General features: G+C 40.5%; 3 protein-coding genes across 4 annotated transcripts in view; 2 read left to right on the top strand and 1 right to left on the bottom strand.

Annotated features, from left to right (window-relative positions):
• The window catches only part of LOC139634225 (uncharacterized), a 22,405-nt gene extending 16,564 nt beyond the window's left edge, over window positions 1–5,841 (bottom strand). The window contains exons 1-3 of the mRNA XM_071500543.1: window positions 5,711–5,841; window positions 5,191–5,466; window positions 4,886–4,981 (exon numbers count right to left, since the gene is read on the bottom strand). Of these exons, the coding sequence (XP_071356644.1) occupies window positions 4,886–4,981; window positions 5,191–5,466; window positions 5,711–5,841 (503 nt within the window). The remainder of the gene's footprint in view (window positions 1–4,885; window positions 4,982–5,190; window positions 5,467–5,710) is intronic.
• The window catches only part of rpl15 (ribosomal protein L15), a 397,523-nt gene that overhangs the window by 256,302 nt on the left and 122,518 nt on the right, over window positions 1–18,703 (top strand). The gene's annotated exons all lie outside the window — the stretch shown is intronic.
• maneal (mannosidase endo-alpha like) lies at window positions 5,180–18,703 on the top strand. Its single transcript, XM_071500571.1, has 4 exons — window positions 5,180–6,344; window positions 7,358–7,467; window positions 15,929–16,005; window positions 17,639–18,703. Exons 1-4 carry the CDS (start codon window positions 5,840–5,842, stop codon window positions 18,273–18,275), a joined length of 1,329 nt encoding a protein of 442 aa, XP_071356672.1. The 5' UTR covers window positions 5,180–5,839; the 3' UTR covers window positions 18,276–18,703.

The raw sequence follows: 18,703 nt of genomic DNA, 5'->3' as shown, positions 1-18,703 counted from the left end.
AACCTGCACATTGGCACTTTAAAGCACCCGTATGAAACGTAGATTTATCAAAGCACAGACTGACTATAAATTGGAAAACTATGGAGCAATATTTCCTTAATCACGCAGCTAGTATTAGTACTATTACAGTATAAATAAATAAAATATATAAAATATACATACAGTATAAATAAATATTATCATATGTTATGGGACTTGATATATCGAGCATTGAGCTGTTGAATGATGACTCATCCTTTAATTTGTCAAGATATCAAAAGAAGAAGCTGGACTGTAACCACCTTCACACCCTAAAACTGTGACTTGGTTGATATCAGTGGTGTCAAACAGGCGGCTGGCGAGCTACCAGTAGCTCACCCAAAGGTTCCGAGAATATAGTCTGTACATACTGTACATGGATGCATAGTACAAACTTTATCTAACACGTCTTCACTCAGTAAATCTACTGCAAATGCAACTACAATAATACTCAGACAGAGCCACCCCTCTCCAAGGTCAAATAATTATCTGTCAGTTGTCATTCAGATGAGCTACTCTGTCAAGGATCAGACACGTCGTAGGCAACATGCAGTGATAGCAGCTCTTCTGGGTGACAGGACAGATATAACGTCAACTCCTCCTCCGACGAACAGGAAACATGTTGCCATGGATGAAGCGACTTCAGCAGTAAGCTTCAACTTGAGCCCCCACCTTTTTTTTTTGTTGTTGTTTTTTTGTTTTTTACATTTTGCAAAACTAAGTGTACCAAATGAGCTATTAGAAGTTCCTGTCTGTTATGTACCATTGGCTGGACTGGATTACTTACTCAGGAGCTTCTTTTTTCTCTGATTTCTCAGCAGGTTTATGGAGGTTTATTTGCAGCGGTGTGATCATATCTGTGTGTTCAACTTTGACTAAATCATGACTCAGATTTTTAACACAAAAATTGATACTGATGTGAGTTTCAGATGTTTTTGGTCCAAAATGTGAGTTTTTAGATATTGGTTTTTGATGACTTGTTAAATCATCTTATTCATCTCATTTGTTTTTGCAGATCAGTCTGAGTCAGGACAAGGATCTGGTAGACCCTTTTATTTTGTCAAAGCAGCTCTCAGAGTAAAAAAGGTAGGAGACCCCTGTGACATACAGCCTGCTTGTGCTGCTATGTGAATAGTAAAAACTACTTAAAAGTTATTCACGAAATTCTTAAGTATTGGCTTCAATGCGAGGCCTTTGAACCTCCCCCGGCATGGCTGGTTATGGAGGCAAACTCTGCAAATCCAGTGTCCCTGAAAGCTTTAGTGCACTCCCCTATCCACTCCTCCACTTTTCCTTACACCAAGAATGTGATTGTCAAGACCTCACTCAAGATCTGGGTTCAGTTTAAGTGCTATTTTGGCCTACAGTCATTCTCTATTTACGCACCACCGGCGGCTAGCCATGTTTTTCCTCCTTTCCGCGTAGACAGTGCTTTCTCAAGGTGGAAACATTTTGGTATTAATAATTTTAAGGACCTGTACATTGATAATATCTTTGCTTCTTTTCAACAACTTTCAGATAAATTTTCACTCCCTAAGCATCACTTCTCTAGATATTTACAAGTCCGTAGTTTTGTTCGTGACACATTTCCCAGGTTTCCCAATTTACCCTCTGACTCAGCTTTGGATGGGTTCCTGACACCAATCCCACCTCTTAAAGGCTCAATCTCATAAATTTATAACCAAATTAATCTTTTACTAAACTCTATAAAGTCACTTTCGGAGGAGGACCTAGGAGCGGCAACGTCAGAGGAAGTGTGGACAGAGATTTTGAAACATGAACAAAAATCTTCTATTTGTGCAAGACACAGTCTTATTCAGTGTAAAGTTGTACACCGTACCTATTATACCGAGGCTCGATTGGCTAAGATTTATGATGCCGTATCTCCAACTTGCGACAGGTGTCGGCAGTCTCCGGCAAACCTAATGCACACGCTCTGGCACTGCTGATCCCTATATAAGTATTGGATAGAGATTTTTAACACCCTGTCAGAGGTAATTGGGGGAAAAATAGAACCAAATCCTTTGAGTGCACTGTCTGGGGTTTCGATTCATTAAGAAGACAAATCTCCCACTCACCCCTGACTGATGTAAGGCAGCTTAGAGAGGTAGAAATATTGTTTTGGTTATGATGTGGGTCATATGCGGCTGCTCTGACTTTTGATGTCTGTTGTCTCTCTCTCAGTTTATTATTAGCTGACTGATGTGTCTGTTGTTTGGTTTTGTTTTGTTTGTTTTTTTTGTTTGTTTGTTTTGTTGTTGTTGTTGTTTGTTGTTTTTTTTCCTTTCTCAATTTTGTCTTTGTCCTAGTCCATTTAGTTATCATTTATTTATTTTTATTTTTTTTTTCATTGTGGCTGTTCTGGTTTTTTGTAAGTTGCTCGGGTATGCAGCACTACCTCAATGATCACTTCCTTTTCCTGTCTTTTTTCTACGAAGAAAAAATAATATTTAATTCTTTATAAATGTCCTGATACAATTGTATGGAAATGCAAAACCCAATAAACAAAGTTTGAAAAAAAAAAAAAAGTTGCTCACAAAATATTACCCTTGGTTTTTCATGAAATTGAAATTTAAAATGATCAATTTGCCGAGCGATATTTACACAAAAACATCCAAAATAAAATGGGACTACAGTGTCAACTGTACCTTCAGTTTCCTGTGTAATTTACTGTATTCCAGATACACAGATGCCATCTTCAGGTGACATACGGATATGCCGTCTATACAGGGATAATAATAAGCTCTCAGTAACTTTTGGAGGGTAATGACCAGCATTGCATTCAATATAACAGCTGCATCCACAGGCATGCAGATAATAAATGCTTTATTTTCTCACTCCCACTAGGTGTCACCTCAATCACACTTTCTCTGAGACCATCCAGGACTGCAGTAACAATAGACTGCTTTGTACATACTCCAAATATAGATGTATGCATCATATACAATTACACATACAGTAGTAAACGGAATAATCTAGTTTGATGACTACATAGCAGCACTTTCAGATAACGTTAATGCTATTTTCTTTTTTTTTTTATTGTGTTAATGTTAATGTTATGTTAATCCAAGCTTTTGGGCTTTGGCTCAGGAGCCTCTCCTTATTATTATGTCCCATTTTGTAGTCACATGAGACCCTGATTGTTCCTCATTTATCTACATGGTTAAATAAAGATAAGGTTAAATTGAATGATTACTGGAATCTGTATCATCCTCTAATCAATTACTTCCTACAATAATAGATTTATAGCACAGAGAAAATAAAGGCATCAAAGAAAGGCATGATTGTCGAAAAACGTTCCTCAATGTCAGAATAAAGGAAAGTTTGCTGCAGTAACACAGATATCAAACTCTAATTCCTTATTGTATGACAGTAAGGTCCATAATCTGTGACATGTTGTTGCAAGCCTCTCCTCCATAATTAATGACACTTATCAGAGTTAATGAAACATAACCTAGAGGAACACAATGGCTTAGAGGTCCTTCAGTATAGCAGACATTTTTGTAGTTTTTTATACACCATAGCATCTGGAAGAGGAGTAGGGCCATGTGAACAATTTATCTGGAAAACAAATAAACAAAGAAAAAGAGTCAGAATTCTCAATGTTTTTGTCATGTGGCCATAATCCTCTCCTGTATATCAGCGTTACATTTTCAAAAAAAAGAAAAAAAGAAGCAGGTATGAGAGGTCATTAGTGCCAAGGTAAAGGAGAAAAAGGGATCTTCAAAAAAAGCTGCATGAACAATAGTCACAGATTTGGTTACAAACCCTTTAAAGAAGTATGATGCTCTTCAACGTGTCACACAAGATATTAACATTGTATATGTCCCTGGTTTAGTTTAGTAAAGAAAATGACTTCATATTTTAAGAAATATGCTTATTTTCTTTCTGTATAAGAATGAGATGGGAAGATCAATATCAATCTTATGTCTGTGTTGAGTTTGGGGCTGGATTTGAGACATAGTTGCTTAGATTAGCATATAGACAGGAAACAAGTGAAAAAAATAACAAAGTAACCTGTTGCTCATTATGTTCCAGCATAAAACTCCCCCTAAAATCACAAATCGTAGACGGAAGCATGCTGGCTGTTTATGCCTAACAGTGCTATGCTAAGGTTAACCACATCCACACTATATTGTTTTGATCTCACTCTGGAAATGAAGGCCAACAAGTGTGTATCCCCAAACAATGAATTATTCCTGCAGAAATGATCATGTCTACACTAGAATGAGACACAATGTGAACCATGAGAGTTTGCTGCATTGGCCTACATCAGTGGTTCCCAACCTTTTCCAACATATGACCCACTTGAAACTCTCAAAAATGTTGAAGGCCCACATCTGACCCACCATAACAATATGGAGGCCAAATAATGCCACAGACCACTTTTTATTTTGATGGTAATGATCAAACATTCTGGACAGCGACAACATAAAAGTAACTATCATTGGCTTTGTCACTGGAAAAAAAAACAATCAAACCACAACACACTTTTTCAACATTTAAACATTTAAATATACTGTACTGTTATGTATGTATGTATGTATATATATATATAATTATTATTATTATTCAACTGCTCATTAACGTTAATATCTAATCATCCATTCACATGGCAGCAACTCAGATGGGAAGGCAACAGTAACTCAAATAACCACTCAAATAACCCAAAATCTGTGAGGAATGATTCCAGCTCCTTGTTGAATCTGTGCCTCGAAGAATTAAAGCAGTTCTGAAGGCAAAAGGAGGTCCAACCTGGTACCAGTGAGGTGTACCTAATAAAGTGACCGGTGAGGGTATATCTTTTCACCAAAACTGTATTGTGTTGCAAATGATTTGTCAGTCCACTTACAATAACCTCGCTCACCAGTGGCCCTGGCCCACAGGTTGAGAGCCACTGCCCTGCATGTACTGTACATCACCCCACTTCTTGCACTGGCACTGAATGTTCCGAGCAGCACTGCTGTCAATAAAGAGCATATGTTATTAAAACACATATGATTCAATCATTTCAGTTGTCAGTTGTTACAGTCCACGTTTTCTGTGGACAAATATTTCTCTGTAATCATAATACTAGTTGAATTCCCACAAACAGGCATAAGCTCCACCTCCTGCTTCTTTGTGGCTTTAATCACCCCCCATACTTCTCTTTCCGGCCGGGGTTAATCCCACCTCCCTCCTCTCGCCACCGAAACAAATGTCTCATTGTTGCGTCCAGTGTGAACATTCAATAAAAACGGTGTCTCTCCGGGCAGGGCAGGTCCCAGCGACAGCACAGGAACAGGCACGGTCAAAGGAACAGATGCGGTCCTCGGTAGTGAAGGTGGGATGACGGGAAGAGCCGCGGCGCTGATGCGCAGTGCCAGCCTGCGATTGGATGGAACACGGAGGTGAGACCGGAGCTGGTTTGTCACAGCTCGGCTCTGACCAGACTGGCTCCTGTTTTCACTGGACACATGAAGGAACTGTTGAGTGAAATCGATGTTTCACTTCTCTCCCGAAAGGAGAAGAAATGAAAAGCCGACGTGACCATCGCGGCTCTACAGAGGCGGAGAGGAGGCGACTTCACTGCGGCGCTGCAGAGGATGCCCTCAGGTCGTGATTATGGAAGTGAAATGAGGTGGTTTTAGTTATCGTGCGGTTCACAGACTCCATTACGCACCAGCAGCGACTGAACGCTTTTTTCTTTTACCTGCTCGGCGCCAGTTCATGCTGAGAGTCGATAGCTGCACCCATGGGCTGTAGCTGGCTTTGAGACGAAGCCTCCCCGCTCCCTCGGCTTCGGTACCGGCTGCTCCCTGCAGCACCGCGGACAGCGACCATGACTCGGCTCCGCAGGAAAGCTCTCATCGCGCTTTTCCTCTTCACGCTCTTCATTTTCGGGACCATGATGGGGCTCAGGACGCTGAAACCCAGCGATGGCTTCTCGGACATGGCCCCCGGGATGGACTTCATCGGGGAGAGGTCCGACAGACGGCGACCGGACGTGAAAGATGTAGTGGTGTCGCCGGGCCAGTTCCACATGGGCAGCAGCGACACTAAAGTGGTTTTTACCAAATCCGACCGAGATTACAGCATTTTCTACGATGTTCACATCTTCTACTACCTGTGGTACGGCTCTCCCAGCATGGACAACAAGTACATTCACTGGGATCATGTGTTGGTGCCACACTGGGACCCTAAGATTGCAGCCAGTCATGCTCAAGGAAGGCACACTCCTCCAGAAGACATTGCTTCAAGTTTTTACCCTGAGCTGGGACCCTACAGCTCCAGGGACCCAAAGGTGCTGGAGTCACACATGGCCCAGATAGAGGCGGCTGCAGCAGGTAACAATTCTTACAACACATTTTTCATTTTTATATCACTTATCTCATCATTTGTGGTGGTTCATTTTTAGTGATTACATAGTAAAAGTATGCAAAACCTTTGGTATTCTTAATGCCAACATTTGTGCAGGAAATGATACAAGGAAAAATGGCATGTTACTTAATAACCATCATTAATATCACAAATATAAACCATAATTAAACGTATTGGCAACAGTTTATAATACAGCCTGCAATTTGTAGTGTAATTGTATTGTATGAAGCAGGTCCTACTATTTAAATGTAGATAGAGCTGATAAACACAGGACTACAAGGAACAAGGGAGTAACAGTTGGACATTTTAGGGTAAATGAGAAATTACTCATACTCCAACTATTTTAGTAAATACTGGGTATCCATGGGAAACAAAACTGTTGTTGGGGCAAATGGTGTTAACAACCTTGGTCTTACAGTGTAATAAAAAGTAACTCTATGACAATGTTTTCAATCCGACCAGGGTTGGGAAAAGACACTGTGGGGATACTGAAAAATAAATAAAGAGGGCAGAACTGGAATGGTTCAGCTCTTCCCTGTAATATTTTCTTATTTAAAATATTATGTAAAGGAACAGGGGAATGTAATTGAATCACAAAGATGTCTGTCTGCCTGAGAAATTAAACCAAAGAGTAATGACACAGACACAGCCCACTTACCTTATTCTGACCATCTAATGTGAACACAAATTGTAGTTTCACTCATTGGCAAACATTATTGTAAAGTGTGTAGGAGTAAATACAACATAAAAGAGGACCGTTCAATTTACAGGAGTGCCTTGAACACAGAGCTACACCCACACACTGGATTTATTTATGTTGGATCCATGTTTTCTCCTTCATTGTGTTATTCAGAATAAGACAAGTTGCCTCAATCATCAAACAAAGCAGGGCTTTGACTTCCATTATCACATTCAAATTCCATGTCTGACTGCACTCAGGCCATGCTTACTCCCTCTTCTCCATGCTGTGGTGTTGTAGGGGTGCTGGTGTTGTCCTGGTATCCTCCCGGGGTGGCAGACGACCACGGGGAGCCCACAGAGGACCTGGTTCCTGCTGTCATGGACGCCGCCCACAGGCACAGCATCAAGGTAACTGGTGAGACAACCGGTATGTTTTTTTCTTTCTGATGATTTACTGATTGAGTGAATGAGTTGCCAGTGACAATTAACTGTGTGGTGCCGCAGGCAAACATGGAAATGTTCATGTATTAGTCAGTCCATGTTGGTAGTGATCTAATACAAATATGTGCTACAAAAATGATATTCTGACACATTTGACCAACATGTCACTTACAGGTCACATGTTCCCTCTGAGCACTGCCAACAGAAAGCTGAAGTTATCCATGTTGCCTTAAGAAAATGTAAAGTGTAACTGTCATGCTTTTGCGCCCACACATTGGCAGGCTTTTTTTAAAGTGATGGATAGGAGTGATAAATCCGTTTTGAGCATGGGAACATGATATTAGAAAGGTAAATCTGTTATAAAATTCACATATGACCAAAAATGTTTAATAAACCCATTTTACTCACTGACCTCCTGCATTATAAAACATATTACTAAAGATTTTAGCCAATATAAATAAATAGTCCACTCTTAGACAATTGTAATGAGAGCAATAGCGATAACATAGAGGCCTGGTGACATCAGATAGTGGCACAGTGAAATTAATTTGCTTATAGTAGTGAAATCAGGTGCTGCTAATAACTGCTATTTATTGTGTTTTTAATGTTCTAATGCATTTTATGTGAAGCACTTTGAACTAGCTCTGTATGAAAGGTGCTTTCAACCTCACTTCATCTACTCACAGAGCTAGTTGGCTAGCTGGCAAGCTAACCACTATGACATTAGCCAACAGGGAACATGCTAGCACTGGACAGTCACACTCTAAGCTAGCTGGCTTACATATTAATTGTCAATTGTTAGCAGTAAGTTAGCTATCAGCTGACTGTCAGTTGGCAAGCTAGATAAGCGTTTGTTGCTAACCGCGAGACACAGGATAAGTTCACAAGGTGCTTTCATGGAGCAGTTTATACTCAAGCAGGGTGATATAAAAGTAGATGGTGAAAAACAGCCAGCAGGCTATGATAGCTTTCTCTGGGTGGGTTTCTATCCAAATGTGGCACAAAAGAAAATGCAAATGAATGCATGTTTCTATCCACTGCTGTCATGCTAATTTAAGGCACTGCTTCATCTAGAGGACAGCAGGTGGAGCTAATTAGTTGTGTTCCATTAAAACTATTGTAGAAGATGGTGCAATCAGAAACAATTGTAAACAGCATGATGTGGCATCCGTGTATTAATTTAAGGAGTGCAACAGTCTCCTTATCACTCCACCTTGATCTGAGACGTTTAACTCACTATTCATATGAACTAAATCTGCTTCTGTTGTGCTTCATCGCATTTTGCTCTTATCAAAATGCCATCTCCACTTCAGTCAAGTGCAAAAACTTTAGGGCAATATTTCAAGATCTTTTTCTGAATTGTCATCATCTCCACTCATAAGGCAAACAGATATAAACCAACCTTCTGTGGTGGTTCCAAACTTCTTCCATTTCAACATTAATGAGGCCACAGTCCTCCTGGGGAATTCAGGAGGAATTCAGAGATGGTTTCACACCTTTACCCTGATCTACACCTCACCACAGTTTTACCATGAAGGTCTACAGAGAGTTGCTTTGAATTATATAAAATTCATATTTTTATTCTTTATAAAATATGTTGAGTCAAATCAAGTTTGCCACAGTTGCACCTGTCCACAGTTTTAGAGGTTGTGAATACTTTCTGAAGCTGCTGCACTTTGACAGAAACTCTGCTTTTAAATTCTGGTGTGACCAGGCCTTTAAGAGTACATTTATTCCAGTTGAGAAAAACTGTGTTGTGCCCTTTATTCAAAAACACAGAATGTCTTACAGCTGCATTGCCTTCTGGTCCAGTGCGACTACTGATGATGAAGAAATGTTCTGCTTTTGATGCTCTGACCTCGAAACCTGACATTTAAAGTAATATGGATGTTGCAGGGAGATGAAAATGTTCTGCTATCAGACACATTCGGGGCTGAGCCAGTAGCTGTTTTTAAAGACATGAAGTGCTGAGCGCAGACTGTAGATTCAGCATTAAAGAGACAGAAGCGCTTTCCCTCAGTCTACTTTAATGTTCCTTATATGGAAGTCTTAAACCGAGAACTGGGTCTCTCTGTGTGCGTCTCAGTCAGAATTACACAACAGTGTGTATCTCACAGCTGACCTGAGGGCTAGTGCTCCAGTGTTTCAGTGCACTGACAAAATAGAGGCTGAAGTCTGTGTGTGTGAGCAGTCGTGTGTGTGTGTGCCTCCTCTGCAAGTGGCATACACGTGAACCTTCGGACATCAAACCATGTGATATAGTAATTTTGACACAATATTCAAAAGTGAGATGAAGTGTAACGATCATGCTTCTAAATTTAATCCCAGGCAGACAGACCGCTGGTGTCACAGAAATCTGTTAGCACATCACATTTGACAGACAGGAGGACACGGGCTGATCTATAATCCCCTCCAGTCCTCCACCCTCACAAATTAAGCATAGATTGACCCTGTTCGCTCAGTGAAATGCTGATGTCAGGATGCTGGCTGCAAACAAGTGGGAAATTAAAACTTAAATCGAGCAGATTACGCTCTAATGACAAAATCCCTCATTATGCCAACAAACCTCTTTAACTATAACAAGGAATCTTTCAGTTTTTAATGGTGACGTTACTCTTTTCATAACACAGATGAGATTTCAACATGTAAAAACAAGTTGGTTTTTTTTCCCTTTATTGCTTTTGCCAAGGATGTGCAATTGTCTTTTCAATAACGCATTAAAGCTGCACTAATTAAAAGTTTTGTGTGAACAATGTGGGAACTGACTAAGTGTGATGTGAAAGCTGTGGGAAGATCACTTGACTCTGCAGTTCCCCTCAGCTCTACAGAGATTTCCAACTTCTGTTCATTACTTGTTTTGTGCATGTCTGCAACTTAACTGTTTGCCTCTGTCTCACCGCCCTCATCAACCCTGTTTCCAGCAACAACAGGCAGCTGTTTTCAGCAACCAAAGCTCTGCACCAAACTGCAGACAGACAAAGTTAGCTACAAGCTGATGACCACAGTGAAACATGTAGCTGCTGAAGAGCCAGATATTTCTCTCAGGTGCTGGTGGAGACCAAAACAGAGCTGAAGTCAGAGTGAATATTGGACTTAGATTCATCAGGTGGCAGGAAACACAGCTCTAAAAGAATGCTGTTGTTGTTCTGTGTCTACTGGATGTGCAAACCGGCAACTGTTTGCATCAAATGTGTGGCCACAAGATCTGATTAATGCAGCTTTAAAGAGTAACTAAGCTCAAACAATGTTTTGAGCTGTTAATTCATTCATATACGTTGTGAAGAATTCTATCAGTGGTGTAAATGTTGTCAGCAATCCAGTAAAAACTGAATGCCATTTTTTAAAGAAAGTTTAACATCTTCTTCACCTTCTTCTCAACCACCGCTGCAAAGCTGACTCCAGCACATTTGAAACTAGCTTCTGACTCCACACACATCTCACATGCAACACTCTGCATAGTGTTAGCTAACTGAGAGTGCTACTTAGGATACATCCACACTAATACGCTTTTTTTTAAAAACATGTCACTTTGGCTATGTTTACGCCTGGTGTCCACACTGCTCTGGAGTTTTCAAGCACCTAACACAGACACTTAACACAGAAACGCTAAAACCTAATTTTAGTTGAAAACTCCAGAGTCCAGCCTTGACTACCTGTGGTGAATACAACAGAGAAAACAAATTACAAGCATTACGAAAACATATTAGCCTCCTACTCACACCCCCACCATGGCTGATGTTTAAAAGTGTGTTGGAGGCTGAAGGGCAACGTATGTTAACCTTTCTCAACCTTTTCCGACTCACGACCCATTTGAAAATCTCAAAGATGTTGAGATCTGACCACACAGGAAGTTTAATGGTAATGAGCAAACACTCAGGGCTGAACTGAGAGCAGAGGAAGCTCAGTTTTTCTTTTTTGTTTGACAGGGGTGGGCATCACCTGTCCACTGTCTCATGACTCTCTTTCCTTTTAATTCTTCCAATTGCTAACCAGTTATACATTTTGATACTCCAGTTTTTGCAAAGGATGTAATCTTTGAATCAGAGCAGACAAGTATACGATGTGGCCGGGTGGTCCGGCTGATGACAAAATAAAAGTTCCTATCTTTGGCTTATCACAATGATACAAAAAAATAATATGAAAAAAACAACATTTTTTTAGACATTTCTTTGTTTGTTTGGTTTTAAACGTTATTTCATTTAAAAACATTTATCTATACATATTTTTTATATAACACATTTTTCACCACATTTGTACTGTTCTGCAAATGATTTGTCGGCCCACTTGCAAAATCTTCACGGCCCACTGGTTGGCTGCAACCCACAGGTTGGGAACCACTGCTATACAGGATCTAGTTGTTATGAGAAACTGCCACATTATAGTGAATGTGCCATTGTAACACTTGAGAAAACTTTCCCACCATAAAAGAGAGTAAGAATTTGTTCTCTTTGTGTAGCATCTCTGCATTCTTGCTCTTGCATGCACATGATGAAATTGTCCAGAGACAACCTGATTTTGCCGACATCAGTCCTTGTCTGTGTTGTTCCTTTGGTATAAAGAATCACAGACTAGATGTAAGTTAAATATAGATGTTACCTTGCAGGAATTCTAATGATTTCAAGCAGGAAGTTGCCTTCTTTCATGAAGGTATTTTGCATCTGCACTTTTGAATTTATCAACTCAGTTTACGTGATTGGGTGAATGAATGTAGCACACACCAACACGATGCTATAACATTCCTTCAAGTTAGTGTTTTTCATTATCTGAAGAGAAGCCGAACATCAGTGAAAACCATTCAAGAGGCTTGTTTGTTGTGGCAGAATCTATTCACCTGTAAATGCATCACACAACTTGGGGGGAATCTGAGCAACAAAGCACTTTTCATCCACATCCATCCCCGGCTTATTCAGCTAAACAGAGACAGATTGAACAGTGTCTTACCTCGCCGGCCTTTCATGATTTCCACCCAGTCGAAGCGGCTGACGAGCCTGAGCCCAGGCGCCAAACGCTGCCACGTTGCCATGGAAACTGTTTATGAAGACCTTGCAGCCTCTTTTGAAAGATGGAGTGGGCGTTGAGCATTCAGTGTTTGTGGCTCGACAGCTCTGTCAGTGCTCTTCTGTTTGCCACTGCGCTGCAATAAACCTTTTTCCCCTTTGTGTCTGAAACAAACAAGCATACCATAGATCTTCCTGGATGACAGGGGGCATCCATCGCTTACCTCTCAGCTCCTGCTATAGAACATAGCACACCGTTCTCCATGAAATTATTTTTATACCTCCAGTTTTAGTGATTTCATGTTTTAAAGGTCCCATTGTATGAAGTGAGAAGTCTATGTCTAAAGCAGGTCTAGGTTCTATTTTAAAACAGTAATCTGGAAATATCAAAGCCTCAGTCCACAGAGAAATGCACACAGCCTTTATTCAGAAACTGAGCCTTGAAACCAGCCATCAGGACTTCTGGAACTTTGTGATGTCACAACAAAGCAGTCACCACAGTCATCAGAAGAGAGGCTTAGAGCTTCTCTTCTGATTGGCTGAGCGAGGAGATGTAAAACTACATTGAGATGGTTTTTGGTTCCTAAAACCACAAATATATCTTCTTTATGGATATCAACACTGGAAGGGTGTGAAATACGGGACCTTTAATTAGATTCCTCTAAAAATTCAACTGTTAATTCCCTCTGGATCACACAAATCTAAAACAAGGCTTAGCAGATATTCTTTTAATTTTTAATCACTACTGAGAGGCAGCTAAAAAAGGGATTTCTGAGACAGTCAGTGGTATAAAAGTCATTCTTTGTTATCTGAATGTGTTGACAGATGAGATAACAATATGGGACATGGCTGTGGGGATGGTGAGCATCTGCTTCACTTGTTCTCTGCTCCTCCTTCCTCTCACCTCCACTCTGCAGGAATACTCAGTATCCTGCCGGCTAAACTTAGGCTCTGTCTGCTCGTGTGTCTCTTTCTATCTTTATACCAGAGGAAAAGGACACCGTTTACCTGCATTTGACTGTTGAGTGGCCATGCAGGAATCTGAGCACACACAGTCTGTCTTAGTCAAATTCCCAATTTAGAAATATGTCACTTGCTAAATAAAACTATTCTTCGCCAACTTAAAGGGACCTTGTGGAGTTTCTCACCACTAGCAGTGCTGCAGAGTAATGTTAGCTGCTGCTGTTAACAGCTCCAGCAGATTTTGTGAGGATAACAAAAAATCACTTGTTTTATTTACACCTGAAACCCAAATTTCCTGTTAATATACCCTGTGCTCTTGTGACCCATGTGGTGTCCAACCCCAAAAACCAAAAACACCAAAAAACGTATTGTACTCATATATTTTCAGAGGTTGACACCCAGATATTCTGAAGCACTATAACACCCAAACGTCATAGTTTATACTGTGTTTAATCTCTAAGATAAAATACATATTTATAAATTCAAGGTTATTCCATGCTTAAAAAAAAAACATACTTTAATTTTTTGTTTTAATAATTTGCCTATGTTCTATTAGTAACAGTGCAGATACAGGCAGGAACTGCAGCAACAGAGAAAGAGAAAGACAGAGAGAGAGAGAGAGAGAGAGAGAGAGAGAGAGAGAGGACATCTAACAAAGGCCAACAATACAGTTATATGGTATCCATCTTAACAGCTAGCCCACCACACCTCTAAGGTAATCTGTTAAATCTAAAGTAATGCTGTGCGGTATTTCATGTGTACACTATCATGTTGACATAGGTTCTGAGGCCTTCATCATTTATTAATGCAGATGTTTTGAATGAAGCAACACTCTCTAATAAAAGGTCAATGAGTTGGTCCTGCAGTACTCACACACCACTGAGCAGCAGGACAAACATGTTCATTGCAGGTATACTCTATTAATAATTTAAACAGAATTCTACTGCAGAAGCCTGTGAACTTTTCATCTGTCGATCATCAAGAGGCACGTGTACACCCATAAATCCTGTGCAGGTGCTGAGCAACAATTATCCTCACAAAAGAATGTGTATCAGCGCATTGCTTAATGCTTTTCTGCCAGCTCTTCTTTTATGGACATGATTGACAACCTTTCACTCATCAGTTACTTTATATAGTTACAACATTGTCAGTCATGCGTCTCCCTCACAACTGTTTGTGGTTGAGATGTTGTCAATTCTATCCATGTAAAATAAAAGAAAGGGGAACAAGACTCAGTGACACCACATTACGAGACGGTCTATGCATTGTAAGAGTGTCCATCTGGAACAGCTGGATTTAAATAGTTGTAAATTAAGACATTTTAAAAGCCGCCTCTTAGAATAAATTTAACTTTATAGAGCTTATTTCCAGAGACTCTGTTGCTGTACAAAAAGACTTTAGTCCACAGTACAGGCTACTTTTTAAAGGTCCCATATTTTACACTTTTCCAGTCTTTCATTTTAACTGTTGATCTCCATAACAAGATATATTTGTGGCTTTAACAATCAATAACCGTCTTAATATAGTTTTACATCTCCTCTCTCAGGCTTCTCTCTGGAGCTCAAGTAACAACAGGTCAGTCAGTCAATCAGAGGAGAGGATCTGAGGTTTTGAGGCTCTCTTCTGATTGGCTGACTGTTTTCTGACTGATCAAATAAAGACAGCACATTTCAGGAAAACAGTCAAAGAACCTAAATCCTACAAGGTTGGATGGTGGGTTCAGGTTGGCCGAGCTTGAGGAGTGGCTGAGGGCAGGGGTGTACTGGTAATCTGGCAGGCCAATTTTTTGTCCCAGTCTGGCCCTGGCTGAGAGCAGTGACATTCACAAAGTTCCAGAAGTCCTGACGGCTGGTTTTAAGGCTCAGTTTCTGAATACAGGCTGTGTGCATTTCTCTGTGGACTGAGGCTTTGATACTTTCACAGTATTAATATAGAACCTAGACTTTTCACAGTGCAAATGCTACAGGAATATTCAAAAGATTATTTGTTACCCAGCAGGCGTTTGCATCTTCAAAAGTATTTTCATGATCTCACAGATATCTACAGTCTGCCCCCAAAAGTAAAAAGCCCACACTTGATTAACAATTAAAAAAAATATTTCATAGTGTGGAAACAGGGAGACAGTGAAGACACTGCAATCATGATGACTTAAACTTGTGTGGGCTTGAATGCAATGAACAACTAGACATTAACAGGTCTCATACAAAGCTCCAAAAGAAAGATAATCATTAAGAAAATATAATAATTTCAGACAGCACGACTAAATGATTAACATCCACAGACGACTAAGGAAATGTTGCCCTCTTACCCACTGTCCATTAACACAAATAAGACACTGGAATAACGAGCAGTGAGTGTTCAGTGTAAAATTCAATGCATAACCTCTTATTTTTCAGGTGTCTGTTTAATCATGTTGTGTTTTTATAGTCCTTTAGTTAATGTTTATGTTCAAATGTATTTTTGCACAGGTGGCCTTCCACATACAGCCATACAAAGGACGGACGGACCAGAGCATGCATGACAACATCAAATACATAACTGACAAGTAAGCTTCTGTGTTTCCTCTTTCCTCCGTGCCAGGTTTATTTCCTTTCATTTGCCAAAGGGTCAAGCTTTGCTTCCACATCAGTGGCCACTGAGGTTACAAGTCATTACAGTAGTGATGTGGTCAAACACTTTTTCCCACCCATGGTGGGCGAAGACCCATCCCTGCCCTGCCTCTGATTGGCTAGTACTCAATTAGGTTTAGGGGTTAGATTTTGGGTTAAGATAAGACGATCAGTGTAAGCCAATCAGAGGTAGGGTAGGGGCGCACCTCAGGTGGGGAAAAATGATGCTGGTCAAACATGAAGCCTGATAGGGGAAGATGAGGAACAGGTAGTTAAATATAGATGTCTCCCTGATTCTTCTGTAGATAGTGTTTGCTCTGATTTCAACCAGCCTGAATGTGTTAAAGGGAACCTGATGCTTTGTCCATCTCATGAAATGTGATTATAGTAGTTTTTCCTATAACTATACTCCTGTCACTACTCCTCTAGTGTTAGCTTTATGAGAGAGACATAGAGAAAGACTGTGAGGTCAATCACATACCACTTCATCTAATAAGATATTCAGCAGTGGTCTGAATTATCACAATGTGACTAGGAACAAGACCAAAGAGTCTCAGTGATGCCATGTTTATAATGATACTGGACTGGAGTGAGTTCTGATTTCTGTGCTTTATTCTGCTGCCAGTCTTTCAGAAACCCACTGTGTTGACCATCTGTATAAAATGAAACAAATATTGAGGAGATATAAGACATAACATTTTAAGTAAAGCATGAATATTTTCTCAATGTCTGACACAAACCTGTGAAATTCTAGCTGTATTAAAGGTGCTATGTGTCATTTTAGCACAATTAAATTTGAAACCTTAGCATATTTGTAACCAAATAAATCAGACCACTGATAAGATTGGTGGCCTCCACAGACATCTAGCCTGGCTCTGGAGTCAACTGGCATCAAGGCTTTTGTTCATTTAAACATCCTATATTGTATAAAGTGAGATTTGTTAGCCACAGAGCCTCTCTTCTGTTTGGCTAACAAACCCACTGTACACTACCCGCACAGCACCAAACAATATGCAGACACACAGTGGCACATTGTTTATATGTTCCTGATTACATGCACATGATTGAAAACTACTTTCTACTACTACTACTACTTCCTACTTTCTACTCTACTAGGAAAACATATCCTAGGAAATCATGTGTCCTAAGGTACACGTGAGGCCCGTAAGTCTCAGGGGATGAAAAATGTATATTTGTGCCCTCAAATTAGTTATCAGTTCTCTGTCTCTTCAGTTGCCTGACTACAGTTCCCTCTCCTAATAATGTTAAAGCCCCTGTGCCCTGGATTTGAACAATTTTAAATGTTTGACTTTGGCGACTAGCAGTGCTGGCAGAAAAGTAAAGCAAAGCAAAGCAAGCCACCCAATCTTATTTCCCGTGACTATCCAGTTTGACAACAGCAAATTAAAGCCACTATGTGCAGGATTAAAATATTTCCACTGTCTGCGCCCTCCAGTGGCGGCAGGCAGTGATGCACACTGTAACCTATATAATAAATCTGGATATAGTAGTTTGTTTTGGTTTTTTTTAAGTGTATTATAACCACTTTTGAAATTTTATTTTTCTCAGGTATGGAAAACATGGCGCTTTCTACAGATTCAGGTCCAGCACAGGGCGAGTCCTGCCTCTGTTTTATGTCTATGACTCCTACCTGACACCACCAGAGTCCTGGGCAGAGCTCCTGACAGCTAAAGGTTCCCGCAGCATCAGAGGCACGCCTTACGATGGCATCTTCGTCGCCCTCATTGTTGAGGAGCGCCACAAACATGACATCCTAGCTAGCGGCTTTGATGGCATGTACACCTACTTTGCCTCCAACGGATTCTCCTTTGGTTCATCCCACCAGAACTGGAAAGCCATCAAGACGTTCTGCGATGCGAATAATCTGCTATTCATCCCCAGTGTCGGCCCGGGGTATGTAGACACGGCTGTTCGACCATGGAACAACCATAACACCAGGAACCGGGTGAACGGACGCTACTACGAGACATCCCTGCAGGCAGCACTGTCTGTCAGACCAGAAATTGTCACCATAACTTCCTTTAATCAGTGGCATGAAGGAACGCAGATAGAGAAGGCTGTACCTAAGAAAACAGTGACCCGTTTGTACCTAGACTACCAACCCAACCAGCCTGACCACTACTTGGAGCTTACACGTCAGTGGGCTGAGAACTTCAACAAGGAGAAGGATAAGTGGCTGATGTGAACGTGGTTTTATTACCCTGCTAGATGCGCTGAGCCTGACCATGGATAATATTAAGTCAGGTCTCACTGTAGAAAGCCAACGACTTTATGTTTGTACGCTGACCTGTTTTTCTCCATGTCTCTACCATTGCTGATGAGCTTTTCCCAAACATTCACTCCGCCATCACCATTTTTAATCACTAACATTTTTGTACAGGTTAATAATGTTATTGCTTTGTTGAATCTACAAGGTCACAGTGATGGGTAATTGTCGTTTTCTGATAACAAATCAGTTCAGTATCTGTCTGAGACGTCGAGAAAGTGTGGCTATGTACAGTAACTCTGCCCTGTAGGGTTTTTTTCTTATTTTCTTATGATAAGAGACTGTTCTTGTTCTAAGAATGTTTTTTTCCTGTATTTCCTAGACAAATTAAAATGTGTGTCTGTTTA

Source organism: Trachinotus anak, unplaced genomic scaffold, assembly GCF_046630095.1.
Source record: "Trachinotus anak isolate AG129_WGS33_773 ecotype Australia unplaced genomic scaffold, CSIRO_AGI_Tana_v1 ptg000016l, whole genome shotgun sequence".
Taxonomy (NCBI): Eukaryota; Metazoa; Chordata; class Actinopteri; order Carangiformes; family Carangidae; genus Trachinotus; species Trachinotus anak.
The sequence above is the reverse complement of the archived record's forward strand: the minus strand, read 5'-3'. Positions and strand labels throughout refer to the sequence as shown.